The 24,346-nt window shown below is 40.3% G+C and overlaps 1 protein-coding gene across 5 annotated transcripts; it reads right to left on the minus strand.

Moving 5' to 3' along the window:
* NIPA2 (NIPA magnesium transporter 2) lies at positions 1-24,120 on the minus strand. Of its 5 annotated transcripts, none has more exons than XM_084771378.1 (7): positions 22,578-24,120; positions 21,948-22,068; positions 11,438-11,596; positions 9,922-9,978; positions 6,062-6,152; positions 4,616-4,776; positions 1-2,221 (listed from the first exon to the last, which is right to left on the minus strand). In XM_084771378.1, exons 3-7 carry the CDS (start codon positions 11,574-11,576, stop codon positions 1,590-1,592), a joined length of 1,080 nt encoding a protein of 359 aa, XP_084627504.1. In that variant the 5' UTR covers positions 11,577-11,596; positions 21,948-22,068; positions 22,578-24,120; the 3' UTR covers positions 1-1,589. The 5 variants fall into 5 exon arrangements, with proteins under 5 accessions (XP_084627504.1, XP_084627503.1, XP_084627502.1 ...); XM_084771377.1 differs by having other exon boundaries at positions 11,438-11,666; positions 22,729-23,718; XM_084771376.1 differs by having other exon boundaries at positions 11,438-11,666; positions 22,716-23,718.
* Positions 24,121-24,346: the final 226 nt, after the last annotated feature.

The following is a 24,346-nucleotide window of genomic DNA, read 5'->3' on the forward strand; positions in this document are numbered from 1 at the left end:
TCCAAAAGCTTTGAGCTTTATTTTACACAGGAAATAAAACACAACTACCATCTGCTGTACTGTAAACCTGAGTTACATCTTTAACAAGCGTATTTATCAAAAGGTTACCTAAAATATTTTGTTGATTTGAAGCTGTATTGGCATCTGTACTGACTCTATGAAGTATAGATTTTAAAAGTATTACCAAGTGATAGGCCAAATAAAATGCTTGTGTTATAAGATGACCTACGTATAAAGTGTTGTACATACAACACACACATTCTCAATGGAAACTTCATCCCAAAGGGAATGAACATTGGCTTTTTTTAAATGTGCAAAATAAGACATACAGTACATAAAACAGATACAGTATATCTGGGGACCTATTCTCTCTGGTGTTTAAGTTACATAAGAAGGTTGGAAATGTAGCTCGGTGTTAAAATATTCATGTAGAATACACATGGTCCTGTGACTGACACCCAGTATGGCCAAAAGGGAGTTACACAGAGGGAGGCAGTCAGAGAAAACAAAAAAGCAAACCAAAAATCCAAAAAACAAGAGCTCCTTAGAGTGCCAATAATAAAATAATGCTATCACAGAAAAAAAAAAAAAGGAATTTATTTCACAAAACCAGTACAAAGCCACTATGCAACTATGGGAAGGAACACAAACAGGCATAGGCCCAAACCTCAGTTCCTGTCAGTGGTGGGTAGGATGGAGGAGGGTGACTATAGGCCAACACATAACTAGAAAGTAGGCAAGTGTGAAGCTGGAGAGTACTCCTTACACTGGCCTAGCTCTTTATACCTGTTTGTAATTTTCTATGAACACTTTTCACACAGTTTCTAATAAACCAAAATATGTAAGGCTCAAACCCTTAAGTAAAATAAACCACTGTGTTCAAAGAGACCATATTTTAAAAACATTTTAAATCTAAGCATTTGGGATCAGAATGAGGACTTCGTTCTAACGTGTCATCTCATCCAAGCATAAGTTTCTAAAGAAACCACAGGCGTCTTGACATCCCACAGTTGCTGACAATCCATTATGAACACACACTGGAAAGGTCCAAGAGCTCACATACGATGACAGAACTCTAAGTCACTATGGACACAGCAAGTACTGACAGTGGTGTTTTCCAAAAGGAAGCCATCAAATATGCGTAGGAAACAAGAGATTGGGGTGACAAATCACCACCTGAGAATTATTTTCTTGGAATCTCATACAAACACACTTATAATCAACAAGCCTTAGTATGATGAGGAATTGATGTGATGGGGTCACAATGTACATTTTAATATTGATCACCAATGAAAAAATAAAACATTTTTATAGGCTTAAACTTGTCATTAGTGCATTTAGATTTCTGGAGAATGAATAGAAATGTAAAATACCTTTATACAATATTAGAAATTAGCCATGTACTGAGGTCATTTTAGTGAGCTACCATTGTTTAAATATAAGAAAAGTAATTTCTTGATCCAAATTAGTGAAAACTTAAAAAAGATTGTCTTTAGAGGACATTATTTGAGGACAATTTCTTCAGATACATTCTGGTACTCAAAAGTCACTTTATAACAGAATTACAGGTTAACTTTTCAATCATATCCTTAAAAAGATGTCAGGTTTCCATTTCTACGGGAGATATTTTCACCGGTATGTTCAATTCCACAGGATAAGCCTTCTTCATTATTATTAAGAACTTCATACATATTAGAAAGATTGCCATTCACTGCCTTTTCATCTTTTCGAAGAGATACGGGCAGATTTGCTAGACTAAAATTGACATCTTTAAAGGCATGCAACAAAAATATCCCCACAATGATTGTGAAGAAGCCACTCAAGGTCCCAATGACATCATCAACAGGCATATCTTGCCATTCTTTAAAAAGAATAGCTGAACAAGTCAAAACTGAAGTTGTAAAGAACACATAATATATTGGAGTCACTATGGAAGTGTTGAAGATGTCCAGAGCTCGGTTTAGGTAATTAATTTGTGTGCTCACACAGACCACAAGGCTAAGCAGCAGAATCCAGGCCAGGGGGTGCTGCAGAACAGGCTTTCCAGCCAACAACTCTTTGATGGCGATGCCCAAACCCTTCACACAGGAGACTGAAAATGCTCCAATCACAGAGCAGATTGTTATATACACAAGAATGTTTGTCTGTCCGTGTCGAGGTCCCACCACAAAGATGAATATCAAGGCCACAATGACCACAAATGTTGCAAAGACCACAAAACCTGGAGGAAGCAAAGAAAAGCTATACTGAAACAGAATGCACACCCAAACCTCAATAGGAAAGCTATAAATGTATCTCTCAGTACTGCATCCTCAGATTTATCTTGCCTATAAAATTAACTCCTATTTGATGAATTAATTTATTATAAAAATTTTAAGTTACTAATTGAAGGTAACTTGTATTCAAAACAAAGATTGGTAATGTGACTCCAAGAAAATAATTCTCAGGTCATCCAGAATACAAATTAGCTTTCTCTTGATCCGCTAGCCAAGTCACACCTAAACACATGAGAAATATACACTAGAGGGCTGGGGACAGAGTACAACTGCAGAGTGCTTGCCGGGAATGTGTAGTGAAGTCATGGGTTCAACCCTCAGTACTACTCTAAAGTCAAACTACATAGTATGAAATTAAAATATGCTTCTTAGTTAACGAAAAACATCTCACACTATTAACATTTATATTTTCATTGGTTTTTTTTTTTTTTCAGACAAGGATTCTCTGTGTAGCCCTGGCTGTCCTGGAATTCATTCTGTAGACCAGGCTAGCCTTGCATTCAAAGATCCACCACCTACTTCTGCCTCCTGGGTGCTGAAAATAAAGGTGTGACACCACAAACATTTTTAAAGTAGTCTCTTATGCCTACTTAAGTATTCTAAATCACAAGGCACAGGCAAATGATAATTAGAACAGAAAAGACACCAGTGTAGACTGAATTCAGGAAGTGCCCTTGAAAGTTCAACAATTTGCATCTGCAATAAGGAGGACTTGCTGAAGAGTGGGGAGTGGGGATAGAAGGGAGGGGACAGGAAAAAAAATCTAGAGTTATAGCTGGGTGGTAGCAGAGGAGGGTAGATCTCTGTGAGTTCAAAGCCTGCCTAGTCTACAGAGTGAGTCCCAGGACAGCCAAGGCCACACAGTGAAACCCTGTCTCAAAAAACCAAAATAGTAAAAACAACAACAACAAAAAACAAAACAAACAAACAAAAAAACCTGTAATGTGAGTTGTCTTCCCTCAAAGGAAAACATTTGAAACCCAAACAAGTATTAAAATAAGCAGCCAGTAAGAGAATCTAAATACTGTTGGGGTCCTGGTTGACTATGGAGAATAGAGTATGCATCCTAGCTGACAACTGTAAAGCCATGTAGGCCAGGCACAGTTCTTAGTGATTGGTACTCCAGTGCAGATAGTACATAGATGACCTAATTTTAGGATGAAAAGGGGGAAAAGGCAGAGAATGGGGACAGATACCAGTAACTCTAGCACTCTGGAAGTGGAGGCAAGTGGATCACTGTGAGTTTGAGGTCAGCCCGGTCTACATAGAGAGTTCAGGACAACCAAGATAACACAGAAACCCTGTCTCAAAAAACCGAAGGAAGGAAGGAAAGAAAGAAAGAAAATGTACTCTGCTCCTTCAAACTCCACAAATGAGGACAATTTAAAGCAGACAGAAACAAAGAAAAAATAATTAAGAGAAATATTTTATTAAAAATATTCACAGAGTATCTGAAAGATAACACAGCAAATCTGAGAAAACTGTATTTGGAGCTAGGTGTGGTGGCACATGCCTTTAATCCTAGCACTTGGGAGGCAGAGGCAGGTGGATCTCTGTGAGTTCAAGGCCTATTAGTGTATATTGAGTTCCAGACAAACTAGAGTTACATGATGAGACCCTATCTCAAAAAAAAGAGAGAAAAAAAAAAGTTCGCTATGTTGGATCAGAATGTAGCTCAGTAGCACAGAACACTCACACCAAGCCCATGTAGAATGGGGTGGTGGTGAAGGGAAACACGGTATGGGTTCAAAGTCTACCCAGGTTTTCTCATGGGCTTAAAATAACTTAGAACAGAACCAGACAACCTGGAAGAGTTCTAAGAGGAACTGATAATTTCACAGGAATAATTAAAGAATTAAGCAATTAAGATAACTATCAGATGAGGCAAGTTTCAAGATACACAAGAAAACATCAACAAACTGGGTAGGTGCACACCTAAAATCCTAGCACTTAAGGCACTGAGGCAGGCACCACAAGTTGATGGCCAGCCTGGGCTATAAAGTGAGACTCTGGAACTAAAAGAGGGAAAGAAGGAAGTAACCATAATGCTTAAGAATGCAAGTTTTATTGTAAGGGCAACATGAAGGAATATACTAAACTTTTATAAGTATAATAAGTACCAGATGGTGACTCCAGTCAAGGAAATAACAGTGATACAAGCATATTATTTGGAAATTAAAAACATAATTAAACAGAAAGGACAGGAGGCTAGGGACACATGAGAACTATTTCTTATAACCTGTGCAAAATAATTCATCTATGTACATGCAAAATCTAGATTAAAATAAAAATTAAGTTAAAAATGTTAAGTCCAACAGCACTAATGAATCCTTTCTTACCTGGATCACCTAGCTTATGTGACATTTCATTTAAGGTCTCAATCTCTTCTTCCTTTGGAGCATGAATGACCATAACTGTAGACCCTAAGATACTGAGCAAACATCCAATTTTCCCATGAAGGTTAAGTCTTTCATTTAGGAAGTATGAAGACAGAATGGCACTAAAAGGAAGAATTAAAAGGTTGAACATTTAAATTAACTTTTTTTTAAACTTTCAAGATTAACAGACTTGCAATATATATGACTGAGCTCACACAAAAAGTGCTTCCTGCTTTTAGAAAAAAAAAATGTACTTTCAATTGTAAAACTGTAATGAGGACTTAAGGGTTCCTTTTGCTAGAATGTACTGACTCTTCACCTGAACTTGTGAGCATCCAATTAGTAGGTAAAATGTGGTCTCTGCCTCCATTTTGCACCTGTCTCCTTTGTTCAGTAAGAATAGCCTGCAATAACCATATACTGAAGGAGCAAGTCTGATCAGTAAACATGGTTAAGTGTGAATAATCTTCTAAGCAAAAGCAATCCACAGAAACAAGGACACTCCTAACAAAACCAGCCTGACGGAATGAGATGGCTTGGCTGTGAGTCCTCTGGCTTCCTCTCCCTGTATCAACTGAGAGCTCCCATCAGTCACCACAGAAGACAGTTATGAAGATACTGGCCCCTTGCCTTTTCGGGATACTGATTAAGTTCTTGTCTTGCCTTCTCTACTGCTGCTTCTTAGACTGCTTTTTTTGTATGAACCACCTGCTTCACATATGCTGAAGTGCATTTACCATCCTTTTACTATTAAGACTCCACATAAAATATGCAACATAAAGAGCTATAATTTATATAGCTTAGATCCTTTTTTAAAATAGTCTGTAGCCGCCAGGTGTGGTGGCACATGCCTTTAATCCCAGCACTCGAGAGGCAGAGGCAGGCGGATCACTGTGACAAGTTTTAAGCTGGCTTTGCAAAACAAGTACTTCAGGCCAGTCTTTAAAAGCACCCAACACCCCCTAAAGCCAAGGCTTGATGTTCTATAACATTAAGGAAGCCTACTTACCAAGGTATGTGGCATACTGAATGGTAAATGTAAGGCAAGTTACAACTTAGAATTTTCTAAAGTTGAAGTCACTAACATGCTGGTCCTGAATACAAGTGGAAGTATAAACTGATTTTGTCCCATTAATCAATAACTATGCAAAGAGGGTAACTTTGAGAAACATTACATTACTACAGAACATTAAAAATCCTCAAGGGCTGGGAGCTGTGGCAGGCAGATCTCTGAATTCAAGGCCAGCCTGGTTGATAAAGTGAGTCCAGGACAGCCAAGGTTACACAGAGAAACCCTGTCTCAAAACAAACAAACAATCCTCAAGGTTGTTCAAGTGTTTTGACATACAATCAGCACTTGAGTAATTTAGAGATTAAAATTCCATTTCTCGTGTGAAACACTCTTACCTTACAAGGACGCTGAGTGCACCTAGTGGAGTCACTAGTGTGGCCGGAGCAAATGCATATGCAGCAAAGTTGGCCACCTCGCCAGCTCCCACTGAAGAGATGGACAATAAAAACACCTCTCAGATAGGAATGTACTCAATTTTAATATACCTGCATTTTATATAATACCTACACATTATTTCAACTATGCTGTTGTCCACTAACTTCCTAATCTTCTCTAATGTATGGGTCTGTAAACTACCAACATCTGGTATCCAAATATATAGTTTTAATTTAAAAATAAGATTGATGTGTACAGGCAATAATTTGTAAACTAGGACAACATATAATTAAAAGAAGCTCACATAGATATAAAGATCAATTTCACAAGTTTTTATGGGCTCCTTTTTTAAAACCCAACCTTTTTAATTTTAATTTTTTGTGAGTGTCTTTCCTACCCTTTTCTTTTTCCTTTTTCTCCTTTGCTTCCCTCTTTCTTTAGAGGTGGAGTCTCATTGTGTTATCCAGGCTGAACCTGAACATGGACTCAAATGATCCTCCTGCCTCTGCCTCCCATGTGGCTGGAATTACAAGCACATGCCACTTTACCAAATGGACACTTTATTTACTTCTAAAATTCCTTATAGAGACATTAAGGGCATGAGGATATATTTTCAAGAGAATATTTGCTTTCTTCCAGGTGCACAGGCACTAAGCAATTCCAGACGAAAGCAAGAATTTATCCAGCAATCAGCTAATATAGTTTACCTTACTCATAAGACATAGCCTTTCAGAGTTCAGCCCAGAGCATTCAATAGCTCCCATTTTAGCAACCAAAGGCTGATGATCCTTGTTAGTCCAATCCAAAGGCCCACTCTATCTCTTACCTACTTCCTCTAGGGCAGTTCTCAACCTGTGGGTCACAACCCCTTTGGGGGTTGCATATCAGATATCCTGTATGTCAGATATTTTTTATTACAATTCATAAGAGGAACAGAATTATAGTTATGAAATAGCAATGAGGGGGCTGGAGAGATGGCTCAGCCGTTAAGAGCACTGGCTGCTCTTCCAAAGGACCCAGGTTCAATTCCCAGCACCCATATGGCAGCTCACACCTGTCTGTAGCCCCAGTTACAGAAGATCTGACAACTTCACACACAGTCAGACATGCAGACAAGATACCAACGTACATAAAAATTAATAATTAAAAAAAAATAAAGAAATAGCAATGGAACTACTTTTTATAGTTGAGGGTCACCACAACATGAAGAACTGTATTAAAGAGTTATAGCATTAGGAAGGTTGAGAACTACCTCTAGAGCCTGTATCATTCCTGGATAAAAGACAGGCTATTCTCCAATATCACATTAGCTTTTCAATTCTTTTAAAGGAGATTTTTTTCTCCAGCCTTGTAACTTGTTTCCAGTGAAAATGTTGATTGATTTTTCCAATACACTATTCCTATATGCTTTTAATATAGCTTTCTGCTTGGCTAGTTTTTGCTAGTAGGGGTGGGGGAGGTACTTTTTCCCTTCTTTGGGTTGTTTTAATTGATTTTTTGTGGCTGGTTCTGATTATGTACTCTGGGTTGACATCATACTTTTTAATTTTGTTTTTATTTTATGTGCATGAGTGGTTTGTCTACATGTGTATCTGTGTATCCTGTGCATGCCTGGTGCCTGCAGAGGCCAGAGGGTACTACATATCTTGGACTAGTTAGACAGTTGTGAGCCACCACTTGGATGCTGGGCACTGAACCCAGATCCTCTGCAGAGCAGCCAGTACTCTTAATTACTGGGTCATTACTCGAGCTCCTGGTCTCAAACTCTTACTCCTTCTACCTTAGCCTCCTATGTACTGGGATCATAGTTAGGCACGTGCCATCCATCAACCCAGGCTACATGCTTTTATGACATTTTTATCAGGCATATAAAGTAGTGCCTAAATTATGTCAGGGTAAAAATAATAATTTACTGACACAGCATGTTGGCCCAGACTTTAGGAAATGGTCAGGATCTTTTAAGACCTTGTGTCAATATAAACCAAGGTTTCCAGTGCCTGAAGGTTAGAGGCACATTTGGCACAATGATATGACTGGCTATTTGCTGTTTAGGGACCTCTGTAAAAATAGTTTGAACGTCTTCACAGCATAGCAAGTGGCTTCCCTCAAAACAAGCAATCCAAGACAAAATGGAAACGCTGCAATTCCATTTATGATGTAGCCTTTGAAGTCATGTACCATGACTTCCTGGGTTCTGTGATCATAGTGGGCCAGCACTAATTCCTTGTAAGAGAGGATTACCCAAAGGTGTGAATACCAAGAAGCAAGAGCAACTGGGAGTATCATAGAGAAGACTATCACAGTGACAGGATAGTCACAGTCCTCAGCGAAGTCTGTAGCTACTATCGCCTTCATCTTAAACGCTCTTTCCTCATATGGCCACATGACTCACAACCTCGCTTGTCTACTATTTTTTAAAAGTCTGTCTACCTACTCTCCAGTTCATATCCCCCTTCCAGCTTTGTTCCTTCTCTCTCTCTCTCTCTCTCTCTCTCTCTCTCTCCACACACACACACACACACCAAACAAACCAAACTAAACCAAAACCCACCTTCTAACCTATTTGTCTGCCTCACTTAAAATGTAGGCTTCTTCTAAGTAGGTATTTTCCTCTTACTAGTATGTCTTCAGCACAAAGAACAATGCCTGGCATGTAAGAGATGATCAACAGAACAGGTATTTGTTAAATACTCAAGTCTCAGGTGGGTTTTTGTCGTTGTTGCCTTATAAAGTTTCTCTATGTAGCCCTGGCTGTCCTGGAACACACTGTAGACCAGGCTGGCCTCGAACTCACAGAGATCTGCCTGCCTCTGCCTCCTGAGTACTGGGATTAAAGGTGTGTACCATCACTGCCCAGCCTAAGTGTTAGGTGTCTAAAAGACAATTTATTTCCCAACTTATCTCTTATTTTTCTTTTTTGGTTTTTCGAGACAGGGTTTCTCTGTGTAGCCTTAGCTGCCCTGGGCTCACTTTGTACATCAAGCTGGCCTCAAACTCACAGAGATCTGCCTGCCTCTGCCTACCAGAGTGCTAGAATTAAAGGTGTGTGCTGCCACAGCCAGCCTATTTCACATTTTTAGAAGATTAATTTTTTGTCTTGAGAGTTTGACCTGGATGTATTTATGTATACCGTGAGCATGTTTGGTACCTACAGAGGTCAGAAAAGGGTGTCAGAACTGGAGTTATAGATGGTTGTAAACCACCATATGGGTCTTGGGAATCACACCCAGGTTGCCTATAAGAGCAACACAAGTGCTCTTAACCACTGAGCCATCTTTCCAGCCACCTTCACTTATCTTCATAAAGGTAGTGATCAAAGCAAACAAGAACGGTCTTATCAAATAAATACCTCCTTTTCAATTTGGAATGAGAGCTAACAGAGAAAAAACTAAAAACCAATTTTTTTTTACTATTAACTTTCATTTGCCAATTTTTTTTTTTGCAGTGCTGAGGAATCAAATCCTGGGTGTTTCACATGTTAAGCAAGTGCTCAATTGCTCCCTTTACTCACAGACACAACAGATACACAGACAGACAGACAGACAGACACACACACACCTTTTAAACTACTTATCCTGTAAATGTTTTCAAAGGCAATATATATATCAAAAATGTTTTAATCAGACTAGTTTTTTGAAGATCTTATCATTCAAATAAACAAGCAATTAACTAAGTTACATTTACAGGCTTACATTTACTTTGAATTTAACTTATAAAAACAGAATGTAAGTTTTAAAGTTTGCTAATACAAACTGTAACAACATATGTAACTATTATAACATATAGTTATATGCTTTCTTCAAATGTTCTCTATACATACTTGACAGCAGTCCAGCCCACCACAACCACTCCTTAAGATACGCATGGCCACCTTGACCTGTGAATGAAGAAATATTTGATTTCTTTGGAAGATTATCATTCTCTTGTATAAAACCTGTAAAAATTATTCAGTAATCACAGATTTTAAGATGTCCAATTATGAGATTTCTTGGATATTTCATGATTGCCTTAGAAAAGTAATATGAAGATCAGGAGACTCCTCAATATGTTTACACTTGTAATATACTCTTGAGTTAAAGAACTAACTTATCTCTTGTAGTTAGTTCCTTTTTAAAAGGCAGCTTTAATAAGTAAGAAAAATGAACCAACAAAAAGTAACAAAGCTGGGCAGAATGGTGCACACCTGCAACCGCAGGACTTGGAAATCTGAAGCAAGGTGCATCCTACAAGTCTGAAGCCAGCCTGGGCTACAGAGTGAGTTCCAGGAGATCCTGAACTAGAATAAGATCCTTTCTGGAAAGAGGAGGGTTGCAGAAGTAGCTCAACTCCATATGAGTTAGTCTGCAAAGAGGAAGCTGTTTACATGTCTGCAGCCCCACTTAAGAAGGCACTATGGTCCTACAAAGACTGAGAAAGACTCATAATTTAGGCTGCCAGGAAGAAAAAAAAATCCACTTTTTCCTTGGTTCTCCCCTTGAACAAACTAAGTCAGGAAGCAATCGGTAATTCAGCCATTGCCCATGAAAACTAAAGTGAATGAACTTTATGAGCCTATGCGTTAGGAATAGTAACAGGGGATAGATGCCTTAAGGCCAAGGTTGAAGGGCTATAGAAAAAAGCTGAAACGCTAGTATTTTCTCCCTTGTCCACTAAATACTAAGAGACTGCTTTCTATCTTAATATTCCTAAGTTAGATCTGGCCACAGAGACAGCAGAGGAAGAAAAGTGATCCCTTTGACTCTCAAAGATGAGGTCCAATAAGGTATAAAATGAAGCATAACCAGGATGTGGAACATAAGCATTGATATCTCACAATGCCAGGAAACATAGTGGATGTCCACGGATTGAACTAAAATCCAATTACTCAGAGTATCCTCCAGTGTCTTGTGATATATCAACAATTTAAGGGGAAACTACTTTCACCATTCAGGTCAATTAGTGAAGTGCACAGACTAAGCAAGACCATTCTTTCCTTGGTGCAATTTGAAACCATCAAGAAAAACATTTAAGCTAGAAGTCAGAAATTCCACTATCATGTACAAAATATCCTCGTCCCTAATAAAAGCCTGGTTCTACTCATGGATCCCATTTCCTCCTGCAGAGACATGATGAAATTTAAACTCTGGAGACTAACTTGGCACTGGTTCTGTTCCTATTTTGACAGTAACTACAGGAGTAAGCAGCTAATATTCTGACAATTTATTTTCTCAATATTTAGAAATCTCTTGAAGATTTCAAATGTTCAAATATATTGACAAAGAATGAAGACAGTGCTTCTATATTCAAAGAACCTGAGTACATATGTACTTTTTGATACCTGTAAGGACACAACTTACCTGCTCTCATGGAGCCTTTCCTGGCAAGTCGCAGAAGGCCTTTCTTTTTCAAAATGAAACTCCCTCCAATGAAAATGCTGGAGGTCATAGCCAATCCCAGACCGATATAAAAGTCATATTTTCCACGCCCCAGGCTCATTTCGTTTGTTACTTAAGTTCCTGTGAATGACATTGATCACAGAACAGAGAACCTGCTTGTACTGGAGACAGGATGATACAGTCTTCAAATCTAAATGATAGGAAATAAAGTGAGATTTTCACAAAATCATAATGACAGTTCACATACAATTCATATATTTACTTCATTTATCTCCCCACAAAAGTACAACAATCTTTATTTACCACTACTGATTAGAAACATATACTATATAAACTTAGCACTAACCTAATTACGTTTCTTCTAGTTGTGGCAAAAGAGGAGGCTATAATATAAAGTCAAGTTTGGATTATTTTTATTTGTTTTTTGTTTTTTTTTAAGTTTTTCAAGACAAGGTCTCTCTGTGTAGCCTTGGCTGTCCTGGACTCACTTTGTAGACCAGGTTGGCCTTGAACTCACAGTGATCCGCCTGCCTCTGCCTCCCGAGTGTTGGGATTAAAGGCATGCGCCACCACACCCGGCCTTGGATTATTTTTATAAACTCTGGCTTTGTGTTGTTCTAACTATTTTCAACTTGAACTGATAGTCCATAATGTAATTTTACTGTTAGGGAAAGAAATAAAAATTAAATATAACATATAAATCTAGGTCACCAATACACTTATCTATATACATATCAATATACTTACCTCCATACAGAGATATTAGAATTTTTCTCATGTACATATTATTCATTTAGAAGTATGCATGGGGCTAGGTGTGGTAATATATACCTGTAATTCTAGCACTCAGGAGGCAGATGAAGGAGGAACTCGAGTTTAAGGCCAGGTTTGGCAACGTAGGAGGCCCCTAGAGGGGCAAGGGAAAAGAAGCTGTAAATATACGATAATCTATCTATTTGGCCTATCTGGAAACATGCTGAGAAAAGGCAGTTTCCCCACTATTTTGTTAGCAAAGGATGACAACGTTGACAAAAATGTCTACTGTGAGATATGGAGTGTAATATTGTTGGTCTTTAGAAAACGTAAGGACTATGGCAGCAGAAGACTCAATCCCCAGCTGACAGATGGTACATTTATTTTCCCAATGAGCCAACTCATAAACTTCACTGATGTAAAAACTAAGGTGTACAAAGCAGAGGGGCATGGGGGGGGGGGACGACACATACTTTTCCCCAGCCTAATGTAGCCCAAATTGGGCTTGATGTAAAAATATTCCTCCCTCAGCCTCCTGATTATAAGGTTACAGATCTATATAACCATAATTGGCCCCATAATGTCTCTGTTCAAACAGTATTTATCAGATGTATGCTGCATGCACTAAATATTAACTTAATCTTCTAAATAAAATGGGAAGCATTTTTTTTGGCAAAGTAGCTCAGGGCACATGCCCAACATACACAAAGCCTTAGCTTTAATTCCCCAGCAACAGACACATGCGTGCAAATGTTCATACAAAACAAAATTGGTATCACTTAGTCTTCAACAGGGAGGCAAACAATAGAGAGAGTACTAGAACAACAATAAACATTACCACACTGAAATAATAGCGCTCCATCAAAGGGATGAGGCCAGGAGAGGTTCATTACAACTCCCATACACTTCAGGGAGACACTTCTCATTCTACTGACTTGGGACTCGGCTACAAGATCTGCTCTGGTAACTGAGGAGAAAATGTATATGGCACACTGCCAGTTTTGCACATGGATTGAAAATCCCTCGCACTTTGTTCCTTTATGCCATCACCACATGTGAAGGCTAATCTTTTGTTTGTTTGTTTGGTTTGGTTTTTCGAGACAGGGTTTCTCTGTGTAGCCTTGGCTGTCCTGGACAGCTCCCAGTGTGTCCAGGGAGCTCTGGCTCCCGAGTGCTGGGATTAAAGGCATGTGCCATCACGGCCAGCTATGTGAAGGCTAATCTTGGTTGCCAACTTTACTGCATGTAGAATCAAGAAAAATGGAAGCTTCCACGCTGTCCAATCCTGTAAGGGATTTCTTCGATCAGACTATATGAACCAGGAAGACTCACCCTAAATGTGGGTGACATCATAGGGTTGCAGCCTAGAAAAAAGAACATGGGAGCCAGGCGAGGTGGAGCATGCCTTTAATCCCAGCACTCCGGAGACAGAGGGAGGTGGATCTCTGTGAGTTAGAGACCAGCCTGGTCTACAAAGCGAGTCCAGGACAGCCAGGACTACAAGAGAAAACCAAAAAAAGAACATAGAAGGAGGAAACTGCCTTTTATCTGCTTGACTTCACCCCTTCTGGGAAGTTCATGCATTTGAGTGTTGGTATTCTGTTGTGGAAGTTATCGTTAACATCAAACGTGGTTTTGTTTTAAGCTCAGGTGCGGGATATGGAGGCTGCTCCAGTTTGTCCACAGCTGACAACTGCCTCATGAAGAGGGCATGTAATCTTTGTCAGCTGGGAACTACCTCGTGCACAGGCGTGGTCTTTGCCAATAGGAATACATGCCAGACACAGAGACCGGGATTGGGGGGGGGGGTGCTGGAGGCCCCAAGAAAAAGGGCTACTGGTGCTTCTCTCCTACTGCTCCTGGTTGCTACTGATGCAGTTTGACGAGAAGTTGGAGATACCCTGAAAAGGAGATTGGACTTGCCCCAAGGAACCCAACAGCCCTAAACAGCAGGAACTAGCTAGAAAAACTATGCTCCTTCTTCCCACTAACCTTCTTTCTCTCCTAGCTGGTGTTGAAAGAGATTGGGGTGGAAAGGGGAGAAAGAGATAAGGAACTCAAAATAAAAATAGATTTTAAAAGTATGCCAACAGTATTTCTTCACTGATATTAGAATAAACTCTCTTGATCTCTCAGGTTTAAACATAGCTTCCTTATGCCCTGACATAACCACTAGATACAGAGATACATGCATACAGGAAACACATACAGGGAGGGAAGAAGAAGGATTTCTGAACAAGATGGAAAATGATTTCCATACACTATCAGAACTTTAAAATAACTCTGCTCACGTTGCTCCTATCACATTCCACATGCCTGGTTTACTTGTTCATGAGCAAGTCACCTAAACTCTAAGCAAATTATTGGCCTTTTAAGCCCACAGCTTTCTGACAACTCCAAAACTTCATGTTTTCTAGATCAAAACAGATGAATAAAATACATGTTAACTGACCCCCCCAAAAACCCTGCCTATTCTGGGGTGGCCATTCATATGTAATCAATAGCTTCATCATCTAGATCAGCACTGTAATATGGAACCAAATTGTCAGAGCCTATAAACTTGAGAATTTAAAAATATCGTTAAGCTAGGAAGTAGTAATACTAGAAATGAATAAAATGCAATGACAATGGTCACAGAATCTTGGAAAATAGTAAATTAGAAACCTAACTATCGCCAGGCATGGTGGCACAGGCCTTTAATCCCAGCACTCGGGATGCAGAGGCAGGCAGATCACTGTGAGTTCGAGACCAGCCTGGTCTACAAAGCGAGTCCATGACAGCCAAGGCTACACAGAGAAACCCTGTCTCAAAAAACAAAGAACAAAAACAAAAAACCCAAAAAATTTAAAAATTTAATTTAATTAAGAAAAACAAAACTCTAACTATCACCAGGCAGTGTGGCACATGCCTTTAATCCCAGCACTTGGGACACAGAGGCAGGTGAATGTTTTTGAGTTCAAGGCTAGCCTGGTCTACAGAGTAAGTTCCAAGAGAGCCAGGGCTGCAAAGAAAAATCTTGTCTCTGGAAGAAAAACAAAACAAACAAAACCTAACTACTTAACCACTCTTTTCACATAACAAGGTAAATAGCTGTTGTTCTCTAGTCTCCACATATGCAAAGAACACACTCACATACTCCAAAAATGTGCACACACAACATTGGTCTCTTTTAAGCACAAGAGACCGATGAATAGACTAAAAAATACTCTCCCCATAGCTCGGCTGCCTTGTCTAGCCTCCATGGGAAAGGATGCACCTAGTCCTGCTGCAACTTCATGTACCAGGATGGGTTGTCACTCATGGGGGAGGGGTGCTCCCCTTCAGTGAGAAGAAGGGAGGAGAGAGCAGGTGGAGGGGTATGAGGGTGGGGCTTGGTGGAGGGGAGGGAGGGGGCTGTTATCAGGGTATAAAGTGATTAAGTAGATTAATGAAAAAAATCAGTATTGTTGCAAGTTTGAGTTTAACCTGGGATAGTGAGACCTTGTCTCTAAAGTAAAACGCAATCCTTTGTGACAACCCCCACCCCACTCTGCTTATTTACAGAAGAGCTGCCCACAACAAACCCCACAGCTGTTATACTTAGTTAGCACCTAGACTCAGAAAAGGAGGCACAGAGATTTTTAAGAGCCAGAAGTGGTGGATGACTCCAAGGAAACAGCATCTTCAGACATAACAAGGCTGATACTAACATGAACTTCCCAGACTGTGACAAACACAAGTTCAAACCAGACAAAATCCCAGCACTGAGAAGGGGAAGTAGATACAGCCTCATTCCTACCCAAGAACCAATTTATAACAAAACCTACTGGGAAAAGGAAAATCAGTTTTCTCCTATGTAGTGATACTGGGTACATCAAGCATACTCCAGGAGCAGTTAGCCAATGCAAAATGGACTCTGCCTTTCGTGTGCATGGCCCACAGTGAGCTGAGCCCACCCACATCAATCCATCAAACAAGAAAACACACCACCAGCTTGCCCAATGAGCAATCTAGTAAAGGCATTTTCTCACTTCAGAGTCTCCTTTGCAAAATAACTCTTAGTTTATGCCAAACTGACATAAAACTAGCCAGCACAGTATGAAAAAAAGATTAATACAAACAACACCAATATTATCTGCTGACCTGACATCTGATACAGCTGGGAAAGCCTTGAACTGTCTCACCACAGATTCCCCTCCATGCCTCTGTTGATAAAAACCCCAAGGTTAAACCAGGCACTATTTTGTTCATACCACGCAGTGAGCTTCAGTACTCTTGCCAGCCTAAGAAATTATGAAATCAAGCAATCCCATCTCCCTCAGGAGCCACAAGGTACTCCTGTGATTAAAAAGCCTGCCTCCCAAGTTCATTACTCTATTCTGACTACCACATCCATGAGGCTCTGCAAGGAGTGTGTGGTGTTCTGTCTCTGGTTTCAGTACAGGAAAGTAAGAAACAGCTGTCTATCTTACATGTCCAGCTCCAGGGTCGAGAACTGATCCACCATAACCACTAAAGTAAGGGGTAATTAAAATAATGCTTTTATGCATTTAACTCCAAATGAAGTAAGGCATTTTCATAGTTTAGTGACTGTGGCTGCCTTAGAATTTGAAAACAAGCCTACCACTCCTCTGCCAACTGGTATATTTCCAGAAGTAAACAAACAAAAAAAACCACCTTAATCCTAGAAAGTCTTTCATTTTATTCTAAAGTTATTTGTTCCTACATCTATTTTGCCTTATATAAGAATTTCCTTCACAATTTAAAGTTTCATGACACTGTTTTAAATCTGTTTTTCCTTTTGTTTTTATTTTTACCTACATACTGTCCAAACATACAAAGTTGAAAGGGCTTTGGGGGTGAGATGACTCAATCATATACATGTGGTTTTAGAAATTCTCAATTACTGTTCTGTCTTTGAAGACAAACTTAAAATAAAAACATTTAAAAACTGTGTGTTTTCCCTAAATGTATGTACCATGTGTGCCACGGCCAGAGGAGGGTGCCAGGTCTCCTGGAATGAGAGCTACAAATGGCTGCTGAGGGCCCGTCCTCTGCTAGAGCAACAAGTACTCTTAATCACTGAACCAAGTCTTAGCTCCCTGAAGAAAACTCTTCATCTTCAACCTAAGTTCCTTAAAGACAATTACTCTGGATATCTGTGTGCTTCCCCCACAAAAGCACTCACTTGTGGAAGCAAATCTGATTTGAAAGGCTTTCTAGAATTAAAGTTGCTTTTTCAGATTGTTTACTTCTGGAAATATACCAACAGGAGGAGGAGTGGGAGGCCTGTCCTCAAATTCTAAGGCAGCCAACAGCCACTAAACTACGAAAATAGATTATCTCATTTGGACTTACATTTAGTAACAGGACATATGTGTGAACATCCTGAAAGAAATGAGTTGCTTTGCTAGTCTCTGATCTGGTCATATCTTGTTCCGACTCTGTAACTGAACGTCCGTCAACCACGGCTGAGCGCATGCCAGAGATTTTTTTATTATTATTCTAAGACAGGGCCAACCTTAAAGAAAGCTGAATGGAAAAACATAGGAGGGATAGAAGATAGCCCAGCAAATATGAGGGTACAAGTTCAAACCCCAGCACCCAAGTTTTAAAAAGCTGGGCATGGCCTTATCAACGCCTATAATGCCAGCACTGAGAACAGGAGGGAGAAGGCAGAGAAATAGGGTTGCTCAGGCTTGCTTGTTGCCAGCACAGCTACAGGTTAAGTGAGACACCCTGTATCAAGATAGTACGACAGTAATTAACAAGCAGGACACTTAACACCCTCCTCAAACTTCCATGAGTGTATTTCCATGCACAGTGCAAATCTGGTACATTTCAGGGTTGGTAATAAGACTCAACAGTCTGTGTGCAGCCTAGGTAGAAAGGAAAAAGAAAACTTGCTAAATTTAACTTCAACTAGATTTCCAAGCAAAAGATGACAGGTTCCAGTCAGTAACCTACCCAGTTTATTTCTCACCAGGCCTTAGGCAGAATGGCCACCAAGTGTTACTATCATTTACATGTGGGATTGTTCAGTAAATACACTGAGCAGCTATTATGTACCAGGCACTGGAGTTCAAAGGCCTGGGGACTTTCCACCAAAGATGTCCATGTTCAAGAATAGATACACAGCAGAAAATGAAAAACACTGAAAATAATAAATTCAACTTTTTGTTTGTTGAGAGATGGCTTTAGCCCCAGGGAGCCTGCAACTTGATCTGTTTTTTGTTTGTTTGTTTTAAAGATTTTACTTATTTTATGTGAGTTCTTTATCTGCATGTACACCTGCATGGCACAGGAGGGCATCAGATCTCATTATAGATGGTTGTGAGCCACCATGTAGTTGCTAGGAACTGAACTCAGGACCTCTGGAAGAGAGGATAGTGCTTTTAACTGCTGAGCATCTCTCCAGCCGCCTGGAACTTGATTTGAAAGCCAGGCTGGCCTTGGACTGACAGAAATCAGCTTGCCTCTACCTCACAGTGCAGGGATGAAAGCAGTACACCACTACACCTACCCAATAAATTCAAATCTTTTGTTTTGCTTGACACAAGGTCTCTATGTAGCTTTGTGTGTCATGAAACTTGCTATGCAGACCAGACTGGCCTCAAACTAAGAGATCAGCCTGCCTCTGCCTTTCAAGTTCTGGGATTAAAGGCACACACCACCATTTCAATTTTAAACAGTTTAAAACTTGTAATTTCCATTATTTTTCTTTTTTCTTTCTTTCTTTTGGTTTTTCGAGACAGGGTTGCTGTCCTGGACTCATTTGTAGACCAGGCTGGTCTTGAACTTGCAGAGTACTGGGATTACAGATACGTGCCACCACACTCGGATATTCTAGATTTTAACAAACTAAATTTTTACAACTGATTCTACATACTTAAAATGTAAACTTTCAGATACAAGTGATGGGATAACAATTGAGATGTAATCTGAGTAAGTTAATTAAATTTTTTTAAAAAGAAACAAAATATTAACTTTCATTAAATACTCACATGTCCAAAGTGAAATATGTCTCTAAAAGCTAACAAATTTCATCTGCATTTTCTTATACTATAGAGAACATAAATTTTAAGGAATGTGCGATGGGTATAGAAACATTCTAATATATGAGAAAAGCCTACACTGAGACTTTCTTTACAAACTAACAAACGAGAAACTCTATCACCAAAATTAGCAAACTTAAAAATTACACCAACTCAAATATATATTTAAAGTGGGCGATTTTTCACATTTTATTTCCATAAGGACTTGAGAAAATATGTAGAAGAAGCCAGGAATGAGAAAACAGGCAGTGACATTAAATAGCTTGTCAGGCACCAGCAGGTAGCAGAGCCGGGACTCAATCCAGGTTTCACCCTGAGCCCTCTCCTTTTCCCACTGGATGTCTCCTAGTCACAGCAGGTAACTGGCAGCGGAAACCAGGGGTCTACCCCACGTGTCCTCCTACTGCTCTGACAATGCAGTCACCATTCTTATCAGCCAAAGTATGCAAAAGAGACCACAGTGTCATATGTATTCTACGTTTACAACATGGTCCTGCATCTGCTCTGCCTAATCAGATCTGTATCTCCATGTCTTCTGGCTCTAATCCAATTTAAGCCATCCAATGCTGTCGACAGGGGTAGAAAACATCTCTGCCAATCTTATTCTCTTGCTTAAAAACTTAGGAGTTAGGGTTTAGTACATGATTAACATGGGGAAAATATAAAATGAAATTAAAGAAAAAAAAACCCTCCTTACAATGATTACCCACTATTTACCAATAAGTCTTAATTTTGTAACCCAATAACTAAGACCCTGTATTTCTTTCACACCTAAAGTTTAAATCTTATTTCACAACATTATATTCCACATACATTGTATTCTTCTCATAAGGCTCCTTGTTTATTTACGTGTCAACACTGCAAAAGGCCCAATCAAAAAGCACTCTTCTACCCAAGCTCTGTAATTACCACAGTTGAGGAATTCCCTGGTCTTTAGCCTGTTCTACTCTGGATTTTCCCACCTGTATTAAGGTTACTTATATAGATCATAACCTCCTTCTCTGTGGCTCTTAGTGAAGAATCGGCTTTCCTATCACATTTACTTAAATCAGCAAAGACGCTTTGAGTACGTAATTTATTTACAACAGGTTAAAGCCATTAAAAAAAGAAAACAAAGACAACTCTTGTCTTCATGAATGTTAGCTCCTAGGTGGAGGCACGGTATTTCAATAAATAAATAAACATTGCAAAGTGGTAAATGCTGTGGTGAAAACTTTAGCACATTAAGGGGGTAAGGAAGGAGGCCTTGACAGGGTAACACTGAGCAGACTTGAAAGGGATGGAAAAAGAACAAAGCAGGAAAACAAAGGCTCTGACATAAGAGCAGGTATGCAGTTTTGGGGGAAAAGGAAGACTACCATGGTCAATCCTAAGTTAGGTGAGACACCACAGCAGAATAGCGTTACATGCCAGACCACGAGGAAGCCCCTGAAAGCAAGGTGAAGCCAAGAGATATAAATCCACCTGCAATCCATTTGTTTTGCATGCCACACGTTAGTTTTACCTACAGTCGCCACAGAACTTTATACAAGTGTTAACTTCAAATTTATTTATACAAAATTAATACAATTAGGTATACACAAAATGTGATATGTGGGTATGTTTTAATCTGATAATGTGTGCTCAGTTTCACAATACAGAAGTGCATAGAACTCTTTGTAGTTTGTCGAGCAGGGACTTTTAAAAGCTCTAATACAATTTTTATCAGCTATAACCTTCAGGTTACACACTAAATCTCACAACTTATTCTACATACCTGTTACCTTGCATTCTTTGCCCTAAGTCTCCCTTTTACCCCACCATCATCATCACCATGTCACTCTAAGAGAAGTTCTTGTGTGCACCATAACATATACTGATAAATAAGTAAGAGTTTAGGTGACGCTTTTTATATTCTCTATAGAAGAAAGGACACTAGCTAAGTCACGTGTGAATCATTTTATACCTTCACATAGTTTCAAAGCAAGTGGAACCGTTTTTCTTATCTCTAATAACAAGGGCTTGCACTTGCCTTGCACAATATCAGAAGATACCATTACTTCTTTACAGCTACAAAAAAAATAAAACACATCTCACTCAGGAGATGGTCACTCAGAAGACAGACTGACTCTACTACTCCTGACTGCTGTATCCTCTTAAAGCATTAGAGCGGAAGGGTCTCCCTACACAGTCCAGGCTGACCTTGATCTTGAAATCTTCCTGCCTCAGCTTCCTGAGTGCCACCATGCCCAGCTTTGAAAGTTTAGTTAAGTCTTTACTTTTACATGGTTTTTACTGCTATCTAAAGCTTTCAGTAGTCTCAACTTCACATTTAGCTAATTTTTCTTGTGGGTGCACCCAGCACTTAGGGTGTAGGTGTGTGACAGGGGTGGGGGAATTTCCCATGTGAAACCACATCTGTGGAAAACTGAAGAAAGCGCACCGTTCTCAGGCAGGCTCTGTCTTATCTTTCCATACAGAATCTCTAAATGAACCTGGAGCCTACTGATTAACCAAGACTAGCTGGCCAGATCTGTGCTACAGGCTTGGCTTTTTATGAGGGTGAGCAGAGATCAGCACTCTACCAACTGACCCATCTCCCCAGCTCCTTGGCTAATAATTTTAAACCCACACTTATAAATACTACAGAACCTAATCTCCGACCTAGCGCAGCAAGGCTGTTAGACATTCAAGTTTGAACTTACATATAAGTTTAATGTGGTCTTTCTTTTAAAAAACAGAGACGATTCATTCCTCCTCATTTTCTTGGAAATGCTATCCTTTATTCCCATTTAAAGTATTTAACCATGGCAGAGTGGCTCCACCCTGGAAAGAAGAAAATATGGAAGCAGGTGAAAGCACTGAAATGTACTAAATGCTTTTAGAAATACAATTACTAGTGGCCATATTTTTTTTTTTTTTCACTTATCAAGTACTATAAAAACCAGTCAGCTGAGCTTCCACACACAGCTCTGGAATAAAAGACCTCTGCTCCCAGACTTTCCCCTTTTAACTTTAAACATGATGATAAGGTATCAAACGGGCACATGACACAGAATCTCAAGAAACAGAACTTAAGACGTAGTCCTAAACTAAATGCCTTGATATTCTAGTAGAGAAATCAAAGAGCCAAGAACCCCCAAAACACTTGCGTTTTGTTTAATTGCACGAAAAGATTCGTCGATCCTGGTTAAGCGCTAGGAAATTAAAACAAGCATGCTCAAAACGTTACTGCAAGCTGAAACCATCGTCTATGAGACAGATATCATCGAGCACGAGACCGGACAGGGCCAACCAGCCAGACTTCCGCCGGGTTGAATGGCAATCCCACTCACCACGGACTTCCTCGCTGCGGATCACTTAGAGAAGCTGTGTCCACCTCAGAACACGCGAAAAAGGAAATCGCCCCAGGGGCGCTCCTCCGGCTCCAGAATGCCAAGACTGCTCGCGGTTCAGCCCTGGAGCTTGCTTACAGGAAGTAGCTACCGTAGAGCAGTCGCAGGCCGGCGGGCGACGCGGCTCCCTCCGGGACGCGACCCGGGTGTCCGCTCACACCCCCACGCAGGCAGCTCGCTCCTGCGCGCACACGGCCACCGCCTCCGGCGACGTCCCGCGGGAAGTTCGTGCATCCGGGACCGCAGTGAGCGCCGCCTCCTCCATGGGAGAGCCAAGAGGGAGCCCACCTCGGACTGCCTTCCGCAACGCCGCCGACCGCACCAGAGAAGCAGCCCAGAACCTGGACGCAGCTTAGTGACGTAAGCGGCGCGCGCGCGCAAGTCGGGTACAGCTCAGGCCCGGCCCCCCAAGCGCTGGAGCAGTGTGCTATCTTCCGAGGTGACCTTAGCCCACCAACTGATCAAAAGCCAAAGCCCTATGCACCTCGTATTTAAAGTAGGATCTCCCGGGAACCTTCGGACGCGGTGTGACTGCAAAGGGCGGAAGTGGGTGGGATCCTCCTTAGGCCGATTTCCCAGGAAGAGACAAGTGATCGATTTGGAAAGGTTTGTGGTTTGATAAAATTTGTAGAGGACCTCGTGATTTGCTAAGAGCCCATCTTGTTGCACTGGGACTAGAGTTCTCTTCCACGAGATGCACAGGAAACCCAGGACTAGCCTTTCCTCAGCTGCGTCTGATTTGAAAAATTCACTGAGGCCTTGCTGAAAATCCTTGGTTACAGGTGTAAACGTTTCTTGAATTTGTTACTCCAGGATGTGACTAACCTCAAGAACACTTGTTCGGGTTTGTAGGGGGAAGGGAAGGAATCCTTGAAATTGTCTTGAAAGAAAAACAGCAAGTGTAGTTTTCCTGTTTCCTACTCTACTACATTGGAAGTGATGCCCCAAGACACAGCTAAAGTTGCTAAGCAGCTAATTTAAAAGCTTCTACTCTGCTGTGGGCTTGACAGCCAGGCCCCCAAGTGTCTTAGACCTGATTCTCAGGACTTCTTTTGCTCAGTTCTTTGGTTCAGCTCATTTCTAGATGATGTATAAGGTAAAGAATCATGACAGGCAAGTTGGACTTTGAGGGTCTGGTAGATTAATTTAAAAAAAAAATGGCTCCAATTTTCTCTACCTATCCATGTGTTCACACATTTTACAGTTTCTGCATTGGCCCAGGGAATGGTATTAAGCAAAGAAAAATGCCAGTTATTAGAATGAACTTTGATAAGAAGCCTGGGCACGATGTTGAACAAGATCAGGAACAAAGCCACCGTCCTGACTTCCTGGCTAACTCATAACTGCAACCAAGGGTGAGGTTGGTCCACATCAGCAGAACTGCCCCACACTGACCCATTGGCACATAAGAAAAAGAATAATTGCCGTCTCACTTTGGTAGGCAGCAATAACTAACGGATAAAGACACGAGCAGACACCCCCAAAGAGCTGGTGAATATCATGAAAATATTGGTTGGTTCACTTAAACGGGAGTGTGTAGGATCCGCTTTGTTATTTAACCATAATAAAGAATTGACTTGTGGCAATCTTTTTTTTTTTTTTAAACTCCACTGTCCTCATCATTCCAGGGTACAGCTCTATGTCACCTATCTACTTTCATCATTGTAATTCTTACGTTAGTTAACTCTCACAGTCATCATCTGACCCTC

Source organism: Acomys minous, assembly GCF_964271855.1.
Source record: "Acomys minous genome assembly, chromosome: 2".
Taxonomy (NCBI): Eukaryota; Metazoa; Chordata; class Mammalia; order Rodentia; family Muridae; genus Acomys; species Acomys minous.